The 23504-nt window shown below is 38.8% G+C and overlaps 1 protein-coding gene across 1 annotated transcript; it reads left to right on the top strand.

Moving 5' to 3' along the window:
- The first annotated feature begins 3074 nt into the window (after positions 1–3074).
- SPI1 (Spi-1 proto-oncogene) lies at positions 3075–23463 on the top strand. The gene is made up of 5 exons (XM_084263334.1): positions 3075–3203; positions 9630–9723; positions 17921–18108; positions 21937–22093; positions 22654–23463. The coding sequence occupies exons 1-5, from the start codon at positions 3159–3161 to the stop codon at positions 22968–22970; spliced, it is 801 nt and encodes a 266-aa protein (XP_084119460.1). The 5' UTR covers positions 3075–3158; the 3' UTR covers positions 22971–23463.
- The last annotated feature ends 41 nt before the right edge of the window (positions 23464–23504 follow it).

The raw sequence follows: 23504 nt of genomic DNA, 5'->3' as shown, positions 1-23504 counted from the left end.
CTCATGTCGTCTGAATGGAAATTCAATGTTAAAGGATGGTATACAAGACCCACAAGCCATATTATCTCTAGATAAAACAAATTCAATGGAAAACATAGGCTTTGGTATGAGTATGGAACATGCAAGGAAATCCCTTGCTTAGAGGTCTTGACTTGCTGTTAGAAGAAAACTTGGTAGCAGAATCTATGTAAACACCTGATTCTGCTTAAGAGACTTCAAGATTAGTGATGTTTTATGTGGTTTTAATAGGAAGAAAAATTACCTTCCAAGCACCAAACAAGGTTTGAGGTAACGGGACCTCCCTGTGATGTGGCTGAGAGTTAAAACCCTTTTGCTTTGGTAGCTTGTGGTTAGAAATAGTTTGAAGAATAAACGGGTAGAGGCAGTGAAAGAACTGTTTCAAAAAATTGCACACAGTGAGGTGATGTTTAGAGGTTTATATTAGGAGTGTTAAATGTTTTCAGAAATCTTTCAGAAACTTAATCTTTCAACTCAGTAAGTTTTTCTCTAATTCTCCAAATTCCCATTATGGAGAGGATCCCTGCTCTACTTCAAAAGCCTTTCTGAAGGTGAGATTACAAGAAGTAGTTCATTTCATACGCCTCTGGAAATCAGTTCTCCACCATACATTTGTTTCCTAAATTCATCTGCTTTCTGCCTGGAACTCATCTAATAAGGTATTGTGAGGACCTGGGCCAAAAGTGTCATCTCTAGTTAGGCCTTCTTTTAGGAGTGAGATCATTCTGTGATTACAAACTTAGGATAAAATACCAGTTAAATGAAAAATTGAGAAAGTAATCTATGTTGAATTTTAGCAGGATTGTTATTAGTGATGCTCCTTTACAAATATGATAGTGTAAAAAAACCCATTTTATTTAACTTTTAGAATTTCCATTTATGGACATACTGTCCTTCCTAGGAAGCTTATTCAACTTCTGGATTTTGTGCTGGTCCTCAAACTTTATGGCATATTTTATGGTTCTAATTCATCATACAAAGAATCAATTTCATTATTTACACTGATAACTTTGGTGAGCTTATGAATACTCATGTGTTAAATATGGTGGATAATGTGAGTGATATAGCATTCCCTGACTGCAGTAAGGCTGGTGCAAAATAGCTATCCTTATTAGGTAATTTCCTGTGTTGAGTGGGGAAGTTTCATTCAGCATGTGAAATATAGTTGCATTCGACTTTAATAAAAGCCTCTCTGTGTAAAATGCTACATTTTTAAAATTTCCAGCAGCTGTGTAAGCTATCTTCCACTAAATGATGAATCAAATAGCGTATCTTCTTTGTTCTGAATAGCCTTTTTAATAGATACATGATTTCCACAATTACTTTTATTACCTATTACTCAATTACCCACTTTAAGGTTTGTGTATCCTACTGTTCACACCCTTTTCCTCTGTTTGCACTGTATTTTATCACTGGGACTGTACTTTCTTTCCCCTCGGGTGGTTCTGGTCACTTCCGGGATGGTATCCAAAGCGAGACTTGAGAACCATCCAGAGACAGAAATGGACTGTCAGTATCTTGCTTATTTCTAGGTTAAAGTCAAGATTTCATGGTATGAATAAAAGAGGAATGAAATGCTTATGTGTTAACTGGTGCTGAAGAAATTCGGTTTGGGTCTTCAAGAGTTAATCTCCCATCAAGTTCTTGATCATGTCCCATTGCTAATATGGGTTGCTTGTTGAGTTCCTTAGGGTGGGGAATGAGAGGAACTTGTGAGTGGCCTCTGGTTTTACCAGTGTATGAGGGAGGAAGTCTGTAGTGGCTGAAATTCCCCCCTCACACATAGACCCAGGTGAGTGGTGAACAGGCTGCTTTCAAAAGCAGAACCTGTGGCACATGGGCATAGATTGAAAGGGAACAACCCAGACAAAGAAACTTCACTTTTCCAAGACATTAGCAACTAACTGCAAAGCAGTAAGGTATTTTGCAGAATGAGAGCATTCTCCCTTTGCAGCAAGGCCCCACCTTCTACATCCTGCCCCGTGGCCCATCACCCCTGCCCCTGCGAGAACCTCTGTACAAAGGGCATTCGTTCAGTGTAGTGAAATGCAAGTAAAACAGTGGGATAAAGAGAGGGGAGAACACCATGTGAGAAGAGCTAAAGCAAAATATCTACAAGAAATTTTGACATCTAACTATGTAGATACAAGTCTAAAAATCTTGTTCTCTACTCACTGTTGAAGGCAGTTAGGATCTGAGAGAAGTCAGGTCATTTCATGGGACATGTAATATTTTCTCCTTTCCCCCACTCATTTTCTCCTTGTAGGAGCTAGAAAAAAAAACCCACCAGAAATCACAATAAACAAATAAGAGGACTAGGTATCCTTCACTGAAACCCCACCAGAAATCACAATAAACAAATAAGAGGACTAGGTATCCTTCACTGAATCGTTTTGCTCTGTTGCAGATTTTACACAGAAAGTCTCACAGGCTTAACCCAAGTCTGTGTATTTGAAACTCCATCTTTTTTAATTCATTTTTTTCTTTTCTATTTAGTATTGCCACCTAATTCTGACACAGGACTATTATTAAAGAAAGCCTATGCCACTGCACTGTCCTCACAGAGGTTGCCAGGACCATGTCTCTATGATACATCGTTAAACCAGAGAGCAGCACCATCGTTATGGTTCATCTACACTGGGAAGCACATAGCCTTCCACAGAGCACTGCACCCATATGCTTGTTTATTGGTAGCAGGCCCGGGCTCTGGGTTGCTGATTATACAATAAGCACCTGCCCATGGCAGATCTCTCTCAGGGCAGGCTTCCTGTTACAGTGCTCAGCTTTCTGAAATGAGATTTATGCAAACGGGTGACGGCCTGAAAACCATGTCGTCACAGCGCACTGATAGACCCAAGGGCTATCTCCCTTCTACAGACATTTGATAAAATCAGGAACTTCACACACGACTCGGGAAGAAGTTCACCTCAGAATGTATTAGGGCAAACTATGAAAACTTGTTAGTGTCCCTCTCCTACCCTGAGATCCATCACTGCAAAGGGACTTCACGGAGTCCAAGGATCTCGATTTTTTTTCTTTTTTCTTTCTTTCTTGTTTTTCTTTCATGTGATTTTTTTCAAGTCAGTTATCCTGGATGTTTGAAAACTGAATTAAGAAAATTTCACTCAGAAGTTGGCTGAATGTTGCAAGCTTGCAAAATGGAAGGATTTCCCCTCATTCCCCCTGTGAGTATACGGGTTTTAATTCTAGTATGGATCATTGGGCTCAGTAGCAAAAGGCAAAATAAACCAGGCTACATTACTGAAGAATATATCTCTGTTTTGGTCTGTATTTGCAATGCCAGGAAGTTGAGCTTAGATCAATATATAAAGCCAGTGACAACATTGCAATGAATGGGAAATTAATGTTTCCTCCATATACTTGTGTCTGATTTTGATCTCAGTTTGTTTCGCAGATTTGTATAGTATGCGTACAGCATGTCAGTCAATTTTTTTCTTCAGTGCTGGCTTCACAATAGAAGGCCATCTTTCTTCAGGTTGTAATTCTTAGTAATCTGGAGTCTCTGACATAGTTTATGTATTTAACTATCTACCAATATGCAAGAAAACAGTTGCTGAATGATTTTATGTATTGCATATTTTAGGACGCTGCTCTTTGCAATTATGGCATTTTGCAAATATGGATTGAGTTCTCTTGAATTCACTCGCTATGAAAAAGCAACTGGTGAATGAGGGGGGAAAAGCGATGGTCCTGAATTGTGTCTTTCAATGCTTTCTGTAAAACACATTTTTCTGTATGCTCACGAGGTTGTTTCTGTCCTTTCTAACTCTGAAGCATTGTTACACTGCTGTAATTTATCATATGGTGAGTTCAGAAATTATTATTTATGAAGAACGCAATGTCATTAATCTGTTCAGAAACAGACTTTAGTGGGGAGTCTTGAAGCAGAATGGGTAAAAGAGGCCTTAATTAGAATTTATTAAGTTTGTAGAAGCTGAAGAGATATCAGATAAAGTGTTGTACCTGGCTTTTTATGTGGTAAATGACTTATGGCTGTTGTTATATGTGTTCAGAAAATAGAGATAACACAGATCCAAGAGTCCTTTTAAAAAAATCTGTATCAAGTTTTCTTCTTGTCTTGTCCCATCTAATGAAGGCTAGAGACATGGTTGCATATCTTTCACCCAGAAATACGTCCCTTTGAATTACTTTCATGTTTGGTGTCCATGTTGCCTGAAAAAATATGTCTTCTTTTTCTGAGAACATTTATTCTCCCAGCTCATCATTAGTCTCTGAAATCCCCTATCTGCTCAAAAGATGAGAAGACCCTAAAGATTTTATTTCATTCTCTTTTTCTTAAATCACTGAGTTGCCCAATAGGATCTACTGTAAATGCATTAGGATAGAAATCTGAAAAGAAACTAAGAAAATGAAAGAAGTACACAGAAATTTCTCAATATGGTACTTGTTTGGCTTAAAAAAATTAAAAAGAAACACAAATCTTGCCCTTACCCCAGAAAGCATCACCCCTATTTAAAAAAAAAAAAAATATTAATTTTCCGTCCACTCAATCACTCTTAGTTAAGTTTTCTGGATTCCTTTTTTTTTTTTTTTAATTGAATTCCAGTGCATACATTGAATGAATGGAATGAAAAACTAATACAGTCTGGCCTATAGTCTAAGTTGTGTTCCAGTTAACATTCTGGCTGAACTCTGTCACATGAGTGATAGAACAGGCAGTGAAAATACAATTATGTCTTACAAGAGCACTTGACAGGCCAATTTGGGTTTTATTTTTGTGATTAAAATGTCCAAAATTCACTAATTTCGTGGCTTGTGCTTTCAAAATTGCTTTAAATGCACTTTGAGCGCTGCCACTTAGATCCCCACATGGCATCATTCTAAATGTCTGTGTCTCCTGGGACTTTTTCAGAGGGGAGACTTATGCCTGTTTCTAGACAAGGGGTTCTGTGAAGCAATACTTCCCCCCCTCTGCCCCTCCCCTTTCAGTTGAGGGTGGGTCAGCAACTGCTTTCTGACGATGCCAGAAAGCTCTTACATTTCAGTTGGAAAATGGTGCTCAAATAGTTTAGGAGTATTGCATCTTTCTCTGAAGACCAGGAACTTTGTTAGGAAAAGTTCTGCAAACTGGGCCCATGTCTTCCAGTTCATGACAGAATCTAGTTGTACAGCGAGGCAAAAAAATTTAAACTCAAGCACCTTGCCTAAAGAGGTCCCCAGTTATATGTAGACACCTATAGAAATCCCAGCTTTGAATGGAAGTATATTTGTATGAGAACAAAATGCCCCACAGAAGTGCTCTGTTCCACACAATTGCGTTGCCAGCATGGTTCAGTGAGCCTGGCCCAATGAAGGATCCTGCTAGTATTTTTACTCATCTTTTCTAAAATAGTTATACTGTATTTTTTTTTCCAAGGAAATATGGCTAATCTTGGCATTAAAACTTGTCTCAGCAGCACATCATTGGAAACTGCGTGGAATATTTCTGAATCACATGCCAGTGAATAATTATGTCAGTGTAACAAAAAATGATCAACTTTTAGTGAATTTACAATCACCTGGAATCATCTGATAAAGTGTTGGTGAATAACAAGAATTTTCAAATTGCTACTCAGTCGAGGCCCTTATATCTCTCTTAACCAGCCAAGCTTTTTCCAAGTAGGTTTGTGGTTTTCCCCTTGATTTTAGGGCAATGAAAGTAGATGGAGGCAACTCTCCGTTTATCAAAGTCTGTTGCAAACAAAGAATTGTTTGTTGACCACTTGCTTGAGATTGGAATATGGTTTTAGATAGTGTACTGCACCTCATGGCATGTAGGAAAGGAGATACCAACTTCAGACCACAGCTATGAGCTGCTAACAAAACTCTGTCATGCTTTTACATGAAAACAATTGACAGAACAAATGGCCATTGACATCAGTTAAATATTAAATTCTAACATAAGCCATTCTTTGCTTTTTGTCAGGGGAAACAAACAGCTCAGTGTCATGGAAGTGCTATCAGTGAGTAAGATGATGAAATGGTGTGTGGGTGGGGAGGTTCCAGAGAAGGATGGGGCAAGCGAGTGAAGATTGGTACAAGAAGCAACAGCAATGCATGGTGAAACCTATTCTTTCTAAATAGAAAATAAACTTTTAATAAAATGTAAAACAAATCAAACAAAAAAACCCCAAACAAACTCCCAAACCAACAAAACAACACCCCTCCACCCCCAACATAAAAAAGGTTTCTCGTAAACAGTTTCTCTAATGAATACAGGAAAATATTCCACCTTCCCATAGGATAAGCAGAGAGAAGTCTCCTCAGACCACCCATCTTACCAAGTTTATGATACCAAAACTTGTATCAGTACCCTTGAAGACCTGACACCAAGATGGAAAGTGGTGCCAATTCAAGTCCTCTGTGGATTGATCCAGGTTACATGAGGTGACAAGAATACACATAGATATTTTATCAAATGAGCAGAAAACAAATACAAGGAAGAAAATTCCTACAGTTGACAATAAAGAGGTTTTTTAAGTCCCAGATTTCAAAACATAGTAAGTAAAAGCAGGCTGTTTTTTAGATGTTGAGTGTCTACAGCTTTCTTTGCAGTCAGCAAGGTCTATAAATATTAAGGGAATCACTTTTTAAACACACTGTCACTTAGTTCTGTTCACTAAATGCACATCTGAACTTGTAAAACTAGCTTCATTTTCAGTTCTCAGACTGTTGGACACTGTCGCCTGTTACAGTATGTTGGACTGAAATCGGGGAGTTTGGAAAATCTTAGTGAAAGAGAGATAAGCGAAGAACACAACTAGGAACTCAAATGTTCTTTCCTGTGCTTAAAATATGTGTTGTTTACCTACTTTTGGACTGATGCTTGACCTTCCTGCCAAGATATACTTGTGTAAAGTTATGAGTGGTAAAGCTCTGGTTATAGCATTGGAAATCTTATACATAGCAAATAAGGCCTATATTGACAGGCTTTACTTTTGGCTAAATATTTATGAGAGCTGCAAACTTTAAGGCATTTACGTATGGAAAAATTTTCCAGTTTCAGTCAGCTTCTAGTGTTTTACTTGAAAGGAAAAAAAAATGTTTCTTTCAAACTATACACATTTATATGATTTTTTTAACCTACATTTCTTCCAACTAGTATGATGTGCATTTTCTGTTTGGAAGTTGAGGACTCTGTTCACAGAATATTAATGCTTTCCTTTGAGTTATGAAAAATTATTAATTCTGAATATGAAGGCAAAAACTTCATACATCCTTCAGGTTGACATGATTTAACAGGAAGCATATATTTATGGAAAGGAAATTAGGGGTGTGAAGTAATTTGCAAAGATAAGGAAAAGTAAAAATTCCACTCAGAATTTTATCCTGACGAAAGCAAAACATAGTCTCATTACTACTTCTTGTCAGAGATCAGAGCACATCACAGATGTAAGGAATGGGGATGAGTGAATGCATATAATCAGTCACAATTAGAGAGAACACCAGGAAAATATGTAGAGGAAAACCAGAAGCATCAGAGAGAATCCATGCTGTACTGTCTCCTTTGACCACCCTTCTGAAATCTGGAAAACAGGTTATACCCCCCATTAAATCTCTGTGTAGATGAAGGGCAATTCTATTGCAATGATATTGTCTTGGAAAGGGAGACTGAACCTTTGTCATTTTGGAGTCCAGAAATGAGAAGAATCCCTTCACTGGTATCTCTGCTGTGGATACAATTAAGTGACAATTTTCACCTTTCACTTAGTTTTTCCCTTAGATTGACCTCATTATGGGTTATCATCTTCTGAAGATTTTCCAAAAATAATTATTCACCACCACAGATTACTTTGGGAGCTGATAGGCAGGCATTGGACTTACTCCTGAGGCACTGAATATTCCATGTATCTGATGACCAGTTAGTGTGTATTCTGGATGTCACGACATTTTAGGCAATCTTACCAGTGTACTTTAGTAGGATACACTAGTATAGCACACAGCTGTGACTAAGGATCTACCAAAGCTCAAACTAATTTCTCAAAGGCTTTTTTTTGTTGTTTTTTTTGTTAGTGTTTTGGGGGGAGGGGGTGGTTCTAACGTCTTAATGCTCTGGGAGTCTCTTCCTTGGTCTCATTTCTTCAATGTCACAGAAATCGCATCCCTAGAAAAGGACAATCCTTAAATCCTCAAATTCCAACAGAATGAAGGAGTTAACTAGAAGAATTACAGAGTTGAGTTAATGAGGACTAGTATCTCTCATGCAGTCTTCACCAGAAAAAAAATTTTTGCCACCTGCTTATTTACCACATCCATCTGGATTGTAAAGGCAAGTTGCTGCCTTAGGTTTCATGTTCAAAAGTAGTCTAGAGGAGGAAGAAAGAGAGAATCTTGCATGCATTTCTGGCATGCTGTCACCGTAACTTAAGCTTACAAAATGCTGGTGTTCCAAAAATGAGACACCTTTATAGAGGAAAATAAAGTTTGAGACATACAGACAGGCATATGAACATATAAACATATGAACATAAAAAAATTCCATTATATTCATTATCATGCTGTTTTAAATATTTGTCCTTTTATTTAAAGTTAGTTATGCTGAAATTAACAGAAGAAAAATGTTTATATTAGTAGCTAGAAACTATTTCCTTTCAGAACAAAAAGGAAGAAGGTAATTGAGTTCTACATTGCTTTTGACGCTATAAGAATTTGTTCAGATTGAAAGAAAATATTGTAACAAACTTAATTGGACAAAAGTGTAGTAAAACCCTGTGATGGATACTGCCCTTCTTCAACTCTGCTTTCTGGAACAGGACAAAGCCAAACCTCAAATGAAGCAGCAGAATTGTGCACAACTAATAATAAACAGACCACTATTATAACAGCATCAACAGCAGAGTACTAGGTGTGGGGAGGAAGATAAGTGGGAAAGTCACCCTCTATCACCTGTTTTAAGAGGATAGAGAGGACTTTAATTCTACAGCTGAGCATCCAGTAAGTCACAACTCAGTATCTGCCCCACATTTGGACTTTTTAATTCTTCTCTGGGCATACCTAACAACCCCCTGCAGCCAATTTGAACCAACAAACATTTTCAGTTCATCTTGGAACAAAACCCGAGAAATACAATGTTTTTATGTCCTCTGTCAACATCATAATCCTCCTACGAACTGCCACCATTTAGTGAGACCTCATAGAAACACTCAGTATAATATGCTAAGCCAAGACAAATTTCTCTTTTCTCTTATGTATAGGAGGAATAATAATAAACGTCTGTTACTACCAAAGAAAGGGTTTCCCTGCTGTGCTGGTAAATGGCATCTTGTCTTGGGCCTCGTGTCCAAAATAACTCTCCAAGTAGTATCCACAGAAGGTTGGAGGGCAGGATATCAAGAACTTTTGCAACAGCACAGGGCAAGCTCTGACACAGAGACTGCATCTAAAGAGATTCATTACTTTAAAAAAAAAATTAAATCAGTGTTTGGCGTCAAGGAGTTTATTCCTGCTGATTCAATAAGAACTTGAAGCCTCCCCCTTCTTTCCCTAGGCAATATAAAATGTGTTGGCATCTCCCCTTCAATAACTTTATGAATAATTTTCAAGGTATTTGTGTAAGCTTACAGTTCTAAAAATTCCTCTTCTCTTTACAGCCCTCTGAAGATATGGTACCCTATGAGTCAGACCTCTACCGACAGCCCCATGACTATTACCAATATCTCAACAGTGATGGAGAGAGTCATGGTGGTAAGTTAAAAATATATCTCATTGTCACATAAAGTCTTATGGGGTACTAAAAGTAAGAGATTTAGAACATTCAGGAAAGGAACCAACATGTTTCTCTGATCTATAATGTATATACTTTCAAATCAGAAACCAACAATATTTTATTCTGCTTAATGGCACTGTTCCAACCCAGCAATTGCAACTCGGTTTCTCAGAAAGAGAATTTCAGAACGTACTGAATGATGCAAGGAGCTTCTAGGACATTCAGTGTAGTGCCAGGAAGGTGGGATTTCATGATCTTTATCCTTCATTATCTTCACTGCAGATCAAAAGCACTCTGCTGGGTTCAGAGCATTTTGAGGACCTGAGTTTACAATACTGTATTTCTCTTCTTGTGTTCTCATCTCTGATTCCTGTTTGATTTAGGTGGTACAATACTCTATTTGTGCCTTCCTTTTGACAACTTTTCTTTGGTACTTAGCCTTTTTCAACTCCATATATTTCGCTCTTTCTTTTGATCTCTTTTGCATGCTGCCACACCTAGCTTTAACTTTCACTCTTCCTTCAGTACTTCCTCTCTAAATCTATGTAAAACTTCCTTGTAGCTGTTTGTACGTAAACCTAGCTCAGTATAAAAATACTGCATGATTATTTATTGTTCCAAAGCTTTGGTGCCTTTATATTTTCATGTCATCTGGGTACTGGACTCTAAATCAATGCAGAGGGGAGAGTCTTGCTTTGTCAGTTCTGTCTCTCGTGTAATACAATGGCTCAGCAACACCACCCTGGAAATATCAGAGTCAATATTGACTCAGGAAGGAAAAGCACCGTTCTACTGTATCACTTGTGGCAGTCCCTTCAGATCCTGGAGTTTCCCTAAAAGACTCCCACTGATATAACAACGAGACCCATCACTGCTTAATTTAAGACCTGTAACAACTTCACAGTATAGCTCTGTTTTATCGGTGGCAAGAGAAGATACCTTAAAGGGACACCAAGTTACAGCATAGGATTGTTCTAAGCAACATTTATCTGAAAGAGCTTCCTGCCTAAATTTGTTCTCTGTTGTGCATACAAGAAACACTTCTGCTATTCTTAACACCTGGAGACTAATTAATTTAGGTTTTATAAGTTAGCTCATGGCATCTGTCAAGTCACATTAATCAAACCCAGCAAACTCCATAGGGAAATTCAGGGTTTTTACATTATAACACGTACCTGTTTACACACCCATAAAATGAGGATAACATTTATTATCTCAGAAGGCAATTGTGACAATTAAACAATAAATATAAAAGATGCCACGTAGGAAAAAGCAGTGGGAAATAAATTTTGTGTTATTAAATCTAGGCTACCTCTAGCAACAACATCCTTTTATCTTTCATAGTCTTATCATCCCATCTGGTTTAGTGCCCACTTTTCTGTTGGGAGGCTGATCATTAACATGTATTTTACTCATCATATTGAACACAAAAACTTGAAAGTCACCTGTGTGGGTGACTAAGTAGTACTTAAACGCACAGAAATTTGTCTTTTCCTAAAATTGTGCTGCACTAAAGACCCCCCCCCCCCCCCCCCCCCCAAAAATTGTTTAGTGTTTTAACTCCTACAGTAAGTGGTTATGGAAGAGACAACTTAATCCCAGCCTGCACATTCCAATAAAATTTTTATTTATGAAAGCACCTGTAATGTAGTTGGCAGTGTCTAAATACTTAATATGACCTATCCTTTCCTGAATTGCTCATGGTCCAAAAGAGCAATGAACAATCAAAGAACACAAAGGGGAAACAAAACCAAATTAACACATTGTGCTTCTTTCCTATAAACACTGACAAATCCAACTTAGGCTTTCATTTTGTTAACACGACAGAAGCAGTGGTTCTTGAGAAGAGCCATGTAGAAGAGTAGGAAAGGGCCATCACAAACTACTTCTAGAAATATCTACTAGGTGTTCAACATAATGATTGAAAAATGCAGAGGAAAAGAATAAATAAAGTGCTGTAGTGATAGCAGTGAAGTGAAGTGAAAGAGCTTGGAACTTGATTAAATAGGAAAAAAGGAAGAAATAAGTAGGACAGGATTGTGAGAGAAGTTCAACTTGGGGTGCACAGTGAGATCACTGGAAAACATAAAAAGCAATTTTGCAGATCTACTCAGTACCACTATGGACATCAAAGAAAAGCTACATAATAAAGTAAATATTTACTACAAGACAGAATAATGCTTCTGACTTTGCCGATAAGGGAGTGCTAAAGAAATAGGTCTTGCTCAAGTGTCAGACTATCTCTCTCACTGCTAGCAAATTAATTTTGTGAGAGGGAGATGGCAATATCTTTATCTGCAGATTTGTGCTGCATGCATTACTGTAATTTTTCTAGAACATAATGCTGAAGGCAACCCTTATTCCATATTTACATGAGTAGGCAGTAAAGTATACACAATAGTGTGTCACTAATTTAATACGTAGGAGATCATTGCCAATAAGTGAGTGCTAAATTTATCAAGCAAGCACAAGGCATAGGAATACCCATATGTTCATGACAGCATGCATTGTGTGCATTTATGGTGTATACTGTAGTTTAACTATTTTGTAAATACTGTAATAAACACAAAGACACAGTCATGCAGGACAGAACTACTTCAAGTGATCATGTATTAGTCCATCACCCTACCCCGAGCTTGTGTGCTAGTAAGCCTGTAAGTGTAACACAGTATATTTTGTAACACTAATGCAATCTTAGTCATTACAAAATTCCACCGTAGCTTTGTCTCTAAGTTATTACTAAATATTATTGGTTTAGTAAAAAATCACTTTTTGTATGAAGCTGAATGCTGATCTTTTTTTGCTTTGTTGCTAACCTCATGAAACTAACTAGATTTCATGAGCTGCAATTTGATTTTCATCCCACCTCCTGGAGTAATATGATCATTTAAGAATCTCAGCTTTGATTTCACTAGGATTTTACTCCACACAGGAGGAGGAAAGTCCGAACATTTGAACCCTAGTCTTAAATGCTATATGGAAAATAGAAAGAACTCCAAACTACATTGAAAAATCCCCTCAGTTCAAAGCCATTCTCATTATTTGCTGGGTCATGACTCATAGATTTTTGAACAGTTGGCATTATTAATATCATGAAGTTTGTAAACTGAGAGCTAATGAGATCCTACTGTCATTACAGGTAAGACTGCTGCACTGCTTAGGAGCACAGCATTTCCCTCAACAAAGAGCAATTCTGTAGGGAACAAAGACATTAAGTTTTCAGTGTCCTTCAATACTTTTTTCATTTCCTCTATGTTATTTTTTTCCTTGGTCTGTTTCTTCAGATGAGCGAAACACAGTGGGAACATCTAAGCTGTGCAGTGTAGCTCAGACCTCAGAAGTACAGCCATGTCAACACTGGCATCTCCTTAGACCAGGCAGAATGCTGTGCTGACAGAGCTCTCACGTTTCCGGTCCAAGAGCTGGCTCATGAATTTCTGCGTGGTTTTGCACTGCATGATACAGATTTAACTTGTTATTCTGCTTTAAAATAAACACCTACCATCAGCCTGTTCAGTATTCTAACTGCTGGTTCTAACATTATTTATCTATTAAAACAGGAGCAAAGGCATCTGGGCCCCTCAGTTCAAGAAGGCCATAGAACTCCCAGCACAGGGCCACCAAGATTATTAACAGAGTGGAGCACCTTCCTTATGAGAGGCTGAGGGAGCTGGGCCTCTTTAGCTTGGAGGAGACTGAGGGGTGACCTTATTAATGTTTATAAATCTGTAAAGGGTGAGAGTCAGGAGGACAGATCCAGGCTCTTCTCAGAGATGGCCAGCGACAGGACAAGGGGCAGCGGTTGCAAGCTGGAGCAGAGGAAGTTCCATGGGAACTTTTTCACTGAGGTGATGGAGGGGGAAAAAGTTCCCATGGGTGCTGGAGCTCTGGGACAGGCTGCCCACAGTCTCCTTCTCTGGAGACATTCAAACCCGCCTGGATGCGTTCCTGTGTGATTTAGTCTGGGTGATCCTGCTCTGGCAGCAGGGTTGGACTAGATGATCTTCTGAGGTCCCTTCCAACCCCTAACGTTCTGTGAATTTTCATTAGTCAGAACATGACTGAGACAAAGTTCAGTTATGTTTTCTTACTTGTAGAGCAAGAATTTACCTCCACGGTGAATATTAACACGTTGCCTTAAGCTCTGCTATTGCTTCCCAACATTCCTTCTGTCATGGGAGTTCAGAATTCATGACTGTCCTTCCTCTAACCTTTCACTACATACAAGACCAAAACAAACATGATTGCCATGTCTCTATAAAGGAGAATTTTTTTCACATCCTCTTTCACTTCATATGAAATTTCTCATAATGACTCCATTGTATAGCTATAGGTTGGCTTTTAATGACATTTTCTTTTACCCAAATAATAGACACTTTCCATTTCTAGAATTTTTCTCTTTTTTCTTCCTTCCACCTTTACATTTTTGAGAAAATAACAAAATTACTATGCATTCTGATACAACACTAACGGAGAACACAGAAGTAAACAGCTGCTGTTAACACTAATAACTGCAGACACAGATATTTAGATTTTTAAAGAATATTTTCATCTACAATAACTTAGCCAGAATGGTTAACTGCAGAGGAGCTTGTGGAGACAGAATTTGGAATTTCTCTTTTGATGTAGCTAAAACCTGTTTTTCTTAAGCATCGCTGTGAAATTATAAATAATTTAGAAAGAATTAAGGGTTTATGGCCAAATATTCAAGTCATGATAGGACAAAAGTTTGTGTTGAAGTAATTTCTGACATAGATTTATTTTGTAATGTATTAGTATTATGTGGTCACTGTAAAGCCTTAAATTCAGTGCTATAGGTATTACTCTATTAGAGTATTTTTACAACAGCCCACAATTTAATAAAAAAAAAAATCAGTAATTACTAGGGTAACTATTACATAATTAACATGAATATGCACAAATATTTTTCCATACATTAGTTTATTTCCCAAGAAAGAGTTTAAAAGAACAGTTTTAGAGTCAGCAGGAACCTTGTCATAGGCTCCAAAAGTAGGAGTTATATTGAAATAGAAAAACATGACTGCTGATAAAAAATATTTAAGAAGAATCAAAAGTAGACCATTCAGAACATGCACTCATGACTATGTATATTGGAAATGTACTGTGCTCTCTTTTGGGCACCACAGTTACTAATAGTAATACATTGCACAGCTGAAGACCTGCCATTGACAGCCTCAGAGACTTTTACCTGGGCTTTGTCCTCCTCACAATTATGTATTGATCTCATTTGTTGTAGAAGACAAGGGGTCTTTGAGATATATGTTGCCATCTGACAGAGGACATTCTGCACAAGTAGCAGGGCCAGGTCATTCTAAGGAAGAAGAGTGTAGATTACTCCTGAAATGTATTCTCAACAGTTTATTACACATGGCTGACCATGGTACAGGGGGGATCAATGGATTTGCTCTACTTAGGGAAATCTGCAGTACTTTAATGCAGAAATAGCATGAGTCAGTGTGGCTCAGTCTTCCAACTAAACAAAACCATTTCAGATTGAAAGTGCCCAAAGTCTCCTGTCAGAAGACAGCCTTAGATGACCTGTGGTTTCAAACACACACACACTGCCATATCGTGGGTTGGAGCAGATGTGAATGTAAAAGTACCTGGGTACTTTGCACCCATAAACCCCATTTTTTTACCAGAGAAAAAATTAATTTTCTCTAGCACTACAACATAAAGAAGTGCTACCATGCAATTATAACTTTGGGCTACAAAATCCATACATAGCCAACAGAAAGCACTATACAATAAATCAAAGAAATTAGAAAGTAATGCAGCAGCTCCCTGGGTGCTTTTATAAGCATCTTTCCATCCCTTTAATGTTGCTCTGGTTTCAGCAGGGATAGAGCTAACTTTCTTTCTAGTAGTTGATGTAGTGCTGTGTTTTGAATTTGGGATGAGAATGGTGTTAATAACACACTGGTATTCTGCTTGTTAATAAGCAGTGTTTACCAAGTCAAGGACTTTTCATCTTCTCACCTTGCCCCGCCAGCAAGGAGGCTGGTCATGCACAAGAAACTGGGAGGGCATACAGCTGGGGCTGACCCAAACTGGCCAAAGGGATGTTCCATATGATGTCACGCTCAGTGAATAATCTTGGAAGAAGCTGGCCAGGTGTGTGGTTTCAGCTCAGAGACAGGCTGGGCATCAGTCAGTGGGTGGTGAGCAAATTACATTGTGTATCACTCATTTTGTATATTATTATAATCATAATCATTATTATCATTATTATAATCTTTTCCTCTGTTGTCCTATTAAACTGTGTCTACTTCAACCCAGAAGTTTTACTTTTTTTCAATTCTCCTCCCCATCCCACTGGGGATAGTGGGAAGGAGTGAGCCAGTGGCTCATGGTGCTGTGTTGCCAGCTGGGGTTAAACCATGACACACATGCAGTGACATGGTTCCGCCATGAATCTGAAAGCAGGAAGGACAAAAACACTGGTGTGGTAAAAGGGCTGATAGAGCCTCCAAATAGATATCTACAGGCCTGATCCATAAAGGCAGCTAAAAGAGCTTACAACTTCCCCAGTACAACTATGTTTGGTATAAACTTCACCCAGTTCCCTCTAAAGGTAGCCACATTCAAAGTCATTATGTTGGATTTCAAATATTCAATGAGATTAGACCAAGTTGTTTGAAACCTAAGTGGGGAAGTATGAGGAGACAGAAGCTGAGAGAAAGAATGAAACTGGTATTTAAGTAAAAATATTCACAGCACATTAGTATCCAGATAATGTCATACACAATAACATCATACTGCAGAACGAGACAGCTGTTCCTCTATAAGTTCACAACACGCTCAGTTCTGTCCACTGCATTATCAGAAGGATGTCAACAGCTGGGAGGGAGCTTGGAGAAGTGCACAAGTATGATTAGAGGGGTGAATATACTGATTCATATTGAAAGACTGAGAGATAAATACATGCAATTGGGTTAAGTGATAATTAGGTGTAGACTGTAAGGGTGCATGACAGAAATCTGAAAACATGTGAAAGGTAGGACAGAAATGATTTATGATGATACAAGGGAAGACAACTCAGAAGAGTAAGATATAAATTAGAACTGTTACACTGAATATCATAAAGAAATTTCAGCCATGCAAAAATGATTCATGAGAAGTTAAACGATGGAAGGTTAGTTTCTAGCTCAGTCAGAGCAGAAGATGCGATGTTGACTTTGATTTTAAAAAAACAAAACAGAGTGCACACAATGGGCATAATTATGCATGCAACTACTGTATTTGTGAGAGAAATAGAATTTGCAATGCTTCAACATTTCCTCTTGCAGATTTTAAATTTTGAGAAGCAAATAAGAAATTTTAAAAATTGTAAAGGTTTATATTGAGCTAAAAAAACCCAGTAATGTAAACCTGAGAATTATGTGGAAATTAATTTTAAAAGTTTTTTACAAAATCAGTTAGTAGGACATTAGTTATCTGAGTAACTTTTTTATATTTTTGAAAAAATCTAATTTTCACAGACATTTCAAACCCACTGAGATAAAATGTAGATAGAGAATCTGCATCAGAATTTCTTCTCACTGACCACAGTGTACATCAGACTGCTGCAACAGTTTATCATTTTATTCTCTACTATTGGTACTGAAAAATGCTTGACCTCAACACATGATTACATGTCTAGCAAAGTACTGTGCCTTTTCTCAAGCATTCCTGAGATTTTGGTAGCAGAGTAAAATGAAGATAATTGCAGAACAACCTGTAAATTTTCTCCATCTTCTCAGTTTCATGCCATGAGGAAGAATGTAATGAGCATGTGACAATATGTATATCTTTAGAATTTGTTTCTCCGACAATGAAAATATAAGATTGCTACAGTCTTTTCCTGACTCAGGTGCCAGTACTAATGTCTTCTGCAAATTGTGCTAAATTATCATAAAAATCCATCTTTCCATCTAAGAGTATTATCCTAATTAATTAGCCTAAGCATTATTTTTCAGCCACAGGCATTTATGAGATTAGGAAAATTACCTTTACAGGGACCAATGTAGATTGTCACTAGAGACGTACAGGTCAACAGGGATGGTGTGGAGAGGGCAGAAAGGATAGTGGCAGGAGTAGGAACCAGTGAGAGACAGGTGAATGCCATGTTTCTTATTCTTGTAATGGCAGATGATCTGCTTTTATTTTCTTTAGATCATTACTGGGAATATCATCCACACCACATGCACAGTGAGTTTGAGACCTTTGGAGACAACCACTTCACAGAACTGCAGAGTGTACAGCCACCCCAGCTGCAGCAGCTGTACAGGCACATGGAGATTGAACAAATGCATGTCTTGGATTCTGCAATCCCAACCACACACATTGGACTCAACCATCAGGTACAGTTGCCACCCCTTACTCAGAATTTTGGATGACAATTAAAGGGTAAGGAAAATAATGCATCAAAATGGATATTGTTATATGAAAGAGATTGCTGAAATTAATTACACCACTTCTGACTACAGAAGCACTTGATATAAAACTCTTAATTCTCAGGACAAATTTTCTTTAGCATTCTTTTTATCTGGATAATGAGGAGTCATGTTCCTCAAGTTGTGCCTAGAAAGATAAATGCATTTTGTGTAGGTTTTTAAAATTTAAAAGTTTTGTTTAATTCGGAATGAAATTCTGCAGAGGAACTGGAATTGAGAAGCTATGCATTGTCATAGCAAGGGTATCCATGACTACTGGAAAGTATTCTGAGCCTCAAAGTAGTCAGAAAATATTAAATATTACCGAGCAACTCTGAAAATGTTACATGACCCATACAAGAAATACTAACAAATGCAAGTCATTGGTAATTTTACTACAGTGAAACAGGCTGAAGACAACCTGCTTATGTTTTTACCTGAAAGTAGATAAGCCATGAGCCAAAACACACTTCCTTCCCTCTGCTCAGATTTTACATGAAGACAGTTGTCTCCCTGTAGAAAAAGTTACTTAGTTGTGCAGTCAAAGTAGTCACCAGAGTGACAATGAATTCTCACTAAAGCTGAAATTATAAGGGGTACTATGAAGACGCTGAGAAAAGTGGGTGTGGAGATCACTTGTAACTTTTGGTCCTGTAAGAATATGCCCAAAGTCATTGCTGGGAGCAAGAAGAAAGCTGGGTGATCTTGTCTTAAGGAGTTTCCCAAGGCAGGCAAGCTGAATGCAAGACAGAGTAGGACTGAGGTCAGAGAAAAAGCTGTTTGCTGATCACAGTGTTGCGTATAATGGTGCCATTGCTGAAGTTTTGTGAGAGAAACTACATGCATGGGAATTATCATTTGGGATTTCTTTGTTCAAAGCATACAAATTATATGCAAATACTGCCTTAATCAAAAACATGGGAAAAAAGCGATTAAATTAACAGTGTCAACAGGAAACTGTCAAACTGCAAGCTACCAAACTTCTCACCTACTACTCAGAAAAAAAATCAGGAATAGAATATAAGATGTAGATACAAACAAAGAATTAGGAACAGAAAGTTACAAATATAAAAAAAGGCTTCATGGAACAGCAGTCTGTGGGAAGCTTCAAGTCGTTTCAGTTGCTCGCTGCAACTGCTAATATATAATGACCAACCGTTACTTCCATCCAAAGGCAAAGAATAAAAATTAGCCCCATTATGGATCTCTTTGGAAGCATCAAAAAACAAAGAATGTGTCTGCTTATCCCACTTCATTCTACTCGGTTATCATCTTTAATTTCAAGATGAAAGGTAGAGAATTAATTTTGTTGCAACTTCTGATAAAGAGCACTGTGTCTCTGTCCCACCCCAAACCAAGTTGTAGAAGACATTAGTAGGTAAAATTTAGCACTACCCTCCTCTTCCTTACCAGCTGGGGACCTTTGGCTTTTCACTTTAATCTACAGTAGCTCATGCAAATTGTACTCAGCATGCTCTGAGGTTCAGACTCTGGTGTGCCTCAGACACAGTCCTAGGCAATACCTATTACGGTTCAAGGCATTTTCAAAGAAACAGAAGCAGGAAGCAAGCTTTAATCCTCTGCTGAATTTGCCAGTTACTAAGTGCACTCATGCTTATCGTGAAATATCAGAGTTACAGTTTGCAAATAAATGAACATGCAAGGTTATCTCTCCAATTTTCTGTTGATAGCGCACTACTTTGTGAAATCAAATTTGAGGCTGCAGCTATTCTGGGACAAGATTACTTTATAAAGTTTTGTTAGCTTGTCAAGAGGTGGTCTCACTGAATAATAAATTAAAAAATAGTCATTCTGAAGAGAGAATGAAGGAAAAGGTTGGGAAACTGAGAGCTTTAGGAAGAGGAAATTCACATATGGATGCCACAGACCACAGCATATGGAAAGCAGTTAGCAGTTTCTTAAGCTTTCTGTCTCCAGAACTGTATTAGATATCTGGCTCTTTCAAACAACTACCAGGTCCTCTGTGACTCCATATAATATAACTCTGATGACACTGTATGTGTTGACTTACACTTAGTTTCAGGAGTAAAGTAAGCATAAGCAAAAAATTAGCAGATGGGGAAAATTACTCAACTCCCCAGGTTGGTCTCTGCAACTGCTTTTGCCTGTGAGACACTACTGCCCCTCCTCCCCCCACAGTGCTCTTCTACTGTCGTCCGCCAGCCCAAGAGGAGCTGTTTCTGCCATACTACCCCAAACGCCCCCCGAGTTTCCACAACCTTCCTCTCTGCAGAGGCACCAATCTCTGTTTCCCTCCCCTGTAAGCCATTGTCCCACCTTCTCATTCCCCTTCCCCCATGGCAGAGTGTCTCCCTTCCTTCCTACCCCTGATGCCACAGCTTTCTTAACTGTAAAAAGCTAAAGGTGACTCTGTGGTGAGGGCTGAAGTTTCGCTCTTGGGGATCTGACAGGAAGCTTACACACACTCTTACCCAATCCCGGCCTTCCTGCCAGATCGGCTCCAGCCAATTTGCCAACTCATTAACCGCCAGCTGCTGCACCCCAAAACCAGCCCTTTGCACACTCCTTATTGGGACATTTTAAGCTGGTAAAAGCACCGTTCTGCAAAGCCTGACATGGGGTGGGTGTTGTGACTCATGAACACCCACTCACTACTTCAGGGCCTAAGGACCCCTGGGAAGGGAATCAGGCTTGAGACATCATTTCTTGGCAGAGGGAACAAAGAGCCATTCAAATGGAGCTCACCATCCAGGACTACTGATCTGGCCCTTTTCACAAAAATCACATTCTATAATGCTGCTGGGTTTGGGGCATGATGGTTGGTTTTCTTCAGTGTAGGAATTGGGTTCCTATATCCTGCCCCTCAGCCTCATCTGTTTCTCATTATTAAATATGAAGCTACCATGGCAACTGGTCCCAATACCTAACAAACCAGACTACAACTGAGTATTTCTAGAGCTGAGGTATATTTCACACTGTTCCTGACAAGACCACTGTATAAAAGCAAGAGAATTTCGCACAAGTAGTTTTCTAGCTTTGTAGATGAGAAATCCCCATTCACTGGGAATTTTCAGAACGCCACTTAGGGAAAGAGAATATGAGCCAATATGATGCATCCTTTATATGCTAAGGCTATTTCCCTCCTCACAAGGGAAATTTGGGACAAGAAGCTGTAACCTCATCTCCAGAGCTGGATGCAGTCCTGTAGGGATTCACTGCTATCAGAAGGTACTAAGCCTGAGAGGAAGGGGACAGCAGAGACAAAGCCAGTCAAAGCATCTATGCTAGAGCAGAACTGATCAGCTCTTTCAAATTTTAAAGACTGGTTTCTGAAGGTCTGTGTTAGGAAAAAAAAAGTTGTTCCCAAAAGCAGTTTTACACAGGGAATAGGCAACAGGGATTAGAAACTCATTAGGAAGAATGCTGGCTTTGGGGACGTATGGGTAAAGAGGGGCAAAATCATTTGCATAGGATATAACATGTGGGAAGCTTGTGACTTTCACAACCTTATTCCTGCTTCCCTCTTGTAAAGGTGCATCTTGTCCATGTGAGTTGACTGCTAGCAGGAAGTGTTTCTTAATGGCATAGCATTTACTTTAAATGTTGACACCTAGTATTTATTATAAATGACACACACTATTACACTAAATCTAATATAGCTCTTACTTTTTCCCCTGTTTTCTCTGTATCTCTCTCCATAACATTTCCATTTTTCACCTCCATGCCCCGCTTTCTATCACTGCCTCCTACCTCTATGACTGTTTTCTCCCAAAGGTGTCCTACTTGCCCCGGATGTGCTTACAGTACTCCTCTCCACCACAGCCCAGTTCTGATGAGGAGGACATAGAGAGGCAGAGCCCCCCACTGGAGGTATCAGATGGGGAGACTGACGGTGTGGACCCTGGGCCTGGAATTATGCATGGAGAAACAGGTCAGTGAAGACAGAGACTTCATCAAGCTATATGCTGAGCAGCCTTTACATTATCATGAGGTCAATAAATATAACTGCGGTGCCAGTAATTTGTCTCACTGCCAGAGCTTCACTTTCTCTGACTCCTTGCACTCTCTTGTCTTCCGAATCTTCTATGACCATAACTGTGTCTGTATCTTGAATCTCACTTGCTCACGTACTCCCACTGCCTCCTTCTGCCTTTTGCCTCTTTCAGGCTTCCTGCATGACAATGGCTTTCACCATTTCTACTCTAGTTTTCCTTAACAGATGGGAAAATCAAAACAAGAAGGTCAAGGAACAGATTTAAATAAAAAATATTTGGTTCTGTCTGCTCAGTACCTGAAAGTCAGTTTCTATATAACCTGCCCAGGTTAGCTTCAGATTACTTTCAGATTAAAAATGTTGCAAACTGAAGAAGTTACATGACTGACAAGCTAGATGGAACAGTTATATGAATTACATGCCTTCTGCTGTTTGACCAGGAGTGACACACTAATCCTGATGCTCCAACTGCCTTTCTTCCCCTCACTCTCACACAGGCAGCAAGAAAAAGATACGTCTGTATCAGTTCCTTCTGGACCTTCTTCGCAGTGGAGACATGAAGGACAGCATCTGGTGGGTGGACAAGGAAAAAGGTACTTTCCAGTTCTCTTCCAAACACAAAGAAGCATTGGCGCATCGCTGGGGCATCCAGAAAGGCAACCGCAAGAAAATGACCTACCAGAAGATGGCCCGGGCCTTGAGAAACTATGGCAAGACAGGGGAAGTCAAGAAAGTCAAGAAGAAGCTGACCTACCAGTTTAGTGGAGAGGTGATGGGAAGGGGGGTCACTGATAGGAAGCATTATCCTCACTGAGGCCATGGGACTCTAAGCAAGAAAAATATTCCGACCTCCTGGCTGGATACCAGCAGAGGAGATGGACGCATCTTTCTCTTTGCTTCCTGTGCCCCCTTCTCTGCCTTTAAACGGCCTTTACCGTCAGGTGTTTCTGGTACGAATTCCCTTCTTCAGCATCTGAGAATCCAAAACATGACAGAATTCTTTGCTTCCATCCTACAAGTTGGACACTTGGGAAATTTAAACAATGTACAAATATATTATTGCCAGGAAAGATTTTTTTTTTCGATTGTATTGTAACTAAAGAATACAGCTGATGAAGTTTTGCCTTCAAAGGTGGTGCTGTGTCATTCATAGTGACACTGCATTAGCTTACAGCTTTCAAACTAGCATTAATACAGGCTCTGCCGCAGCTCTCAAAGCTAGAGAGAAGTTTGCAGATCTTGGAATGATACTCGTTCTTTTAAATAGTAATAACATGTACATATTTAATAAAATTTGATATAATGAAGTTCTGGTGTTTGCATGGTAAATGGTTACTTCACAACTGAT

Source organism: Gallinula chloropus (genome assembly GCF_964237585.1).
Source record: "Gallinula chloropus genome assembly, chromosome: 4".
Taxonomy (NCBI): domain Eukaryota; kingdom Metazoa; phylum Chordata; class Aves; order Gruiformes; family Rallidae; genus Gallinula; species Gallinula chloropus.
The sequence above is the reverse complement of the archived record's forward strand: the minus strand, read 5'-3'. Positions and strand labels throughout refer to the sequence as shown.

What these genes read in the sequence shown, in the direction of transcription:
- SPI1 (XM_084263334.1), top strand. Translation starts at nt 3,159, where the DNA reads ATGTTGCAAGCTTGCAAAATGGAAGGATTTCCCCTCATTCCCCCT. An exon ending in TGATGGAGAGAGTCATGGTG is followed by an intron (nt 9,724 to 17,920) that starts GTAAGTTAAAAA and finishes TATTTTCTTTAG; the next exon opens with ATCATTACTGGGAATATCAT. An exon ending in ACATTGGACTCAACCATCAG is followed by an intron (nt 18,109 to 21,936) that starts GTACAGTTGCCA and finishes TTTCTCCCAAAG; the next exon opens with GTGTCCTACTTGCCCCGGAT.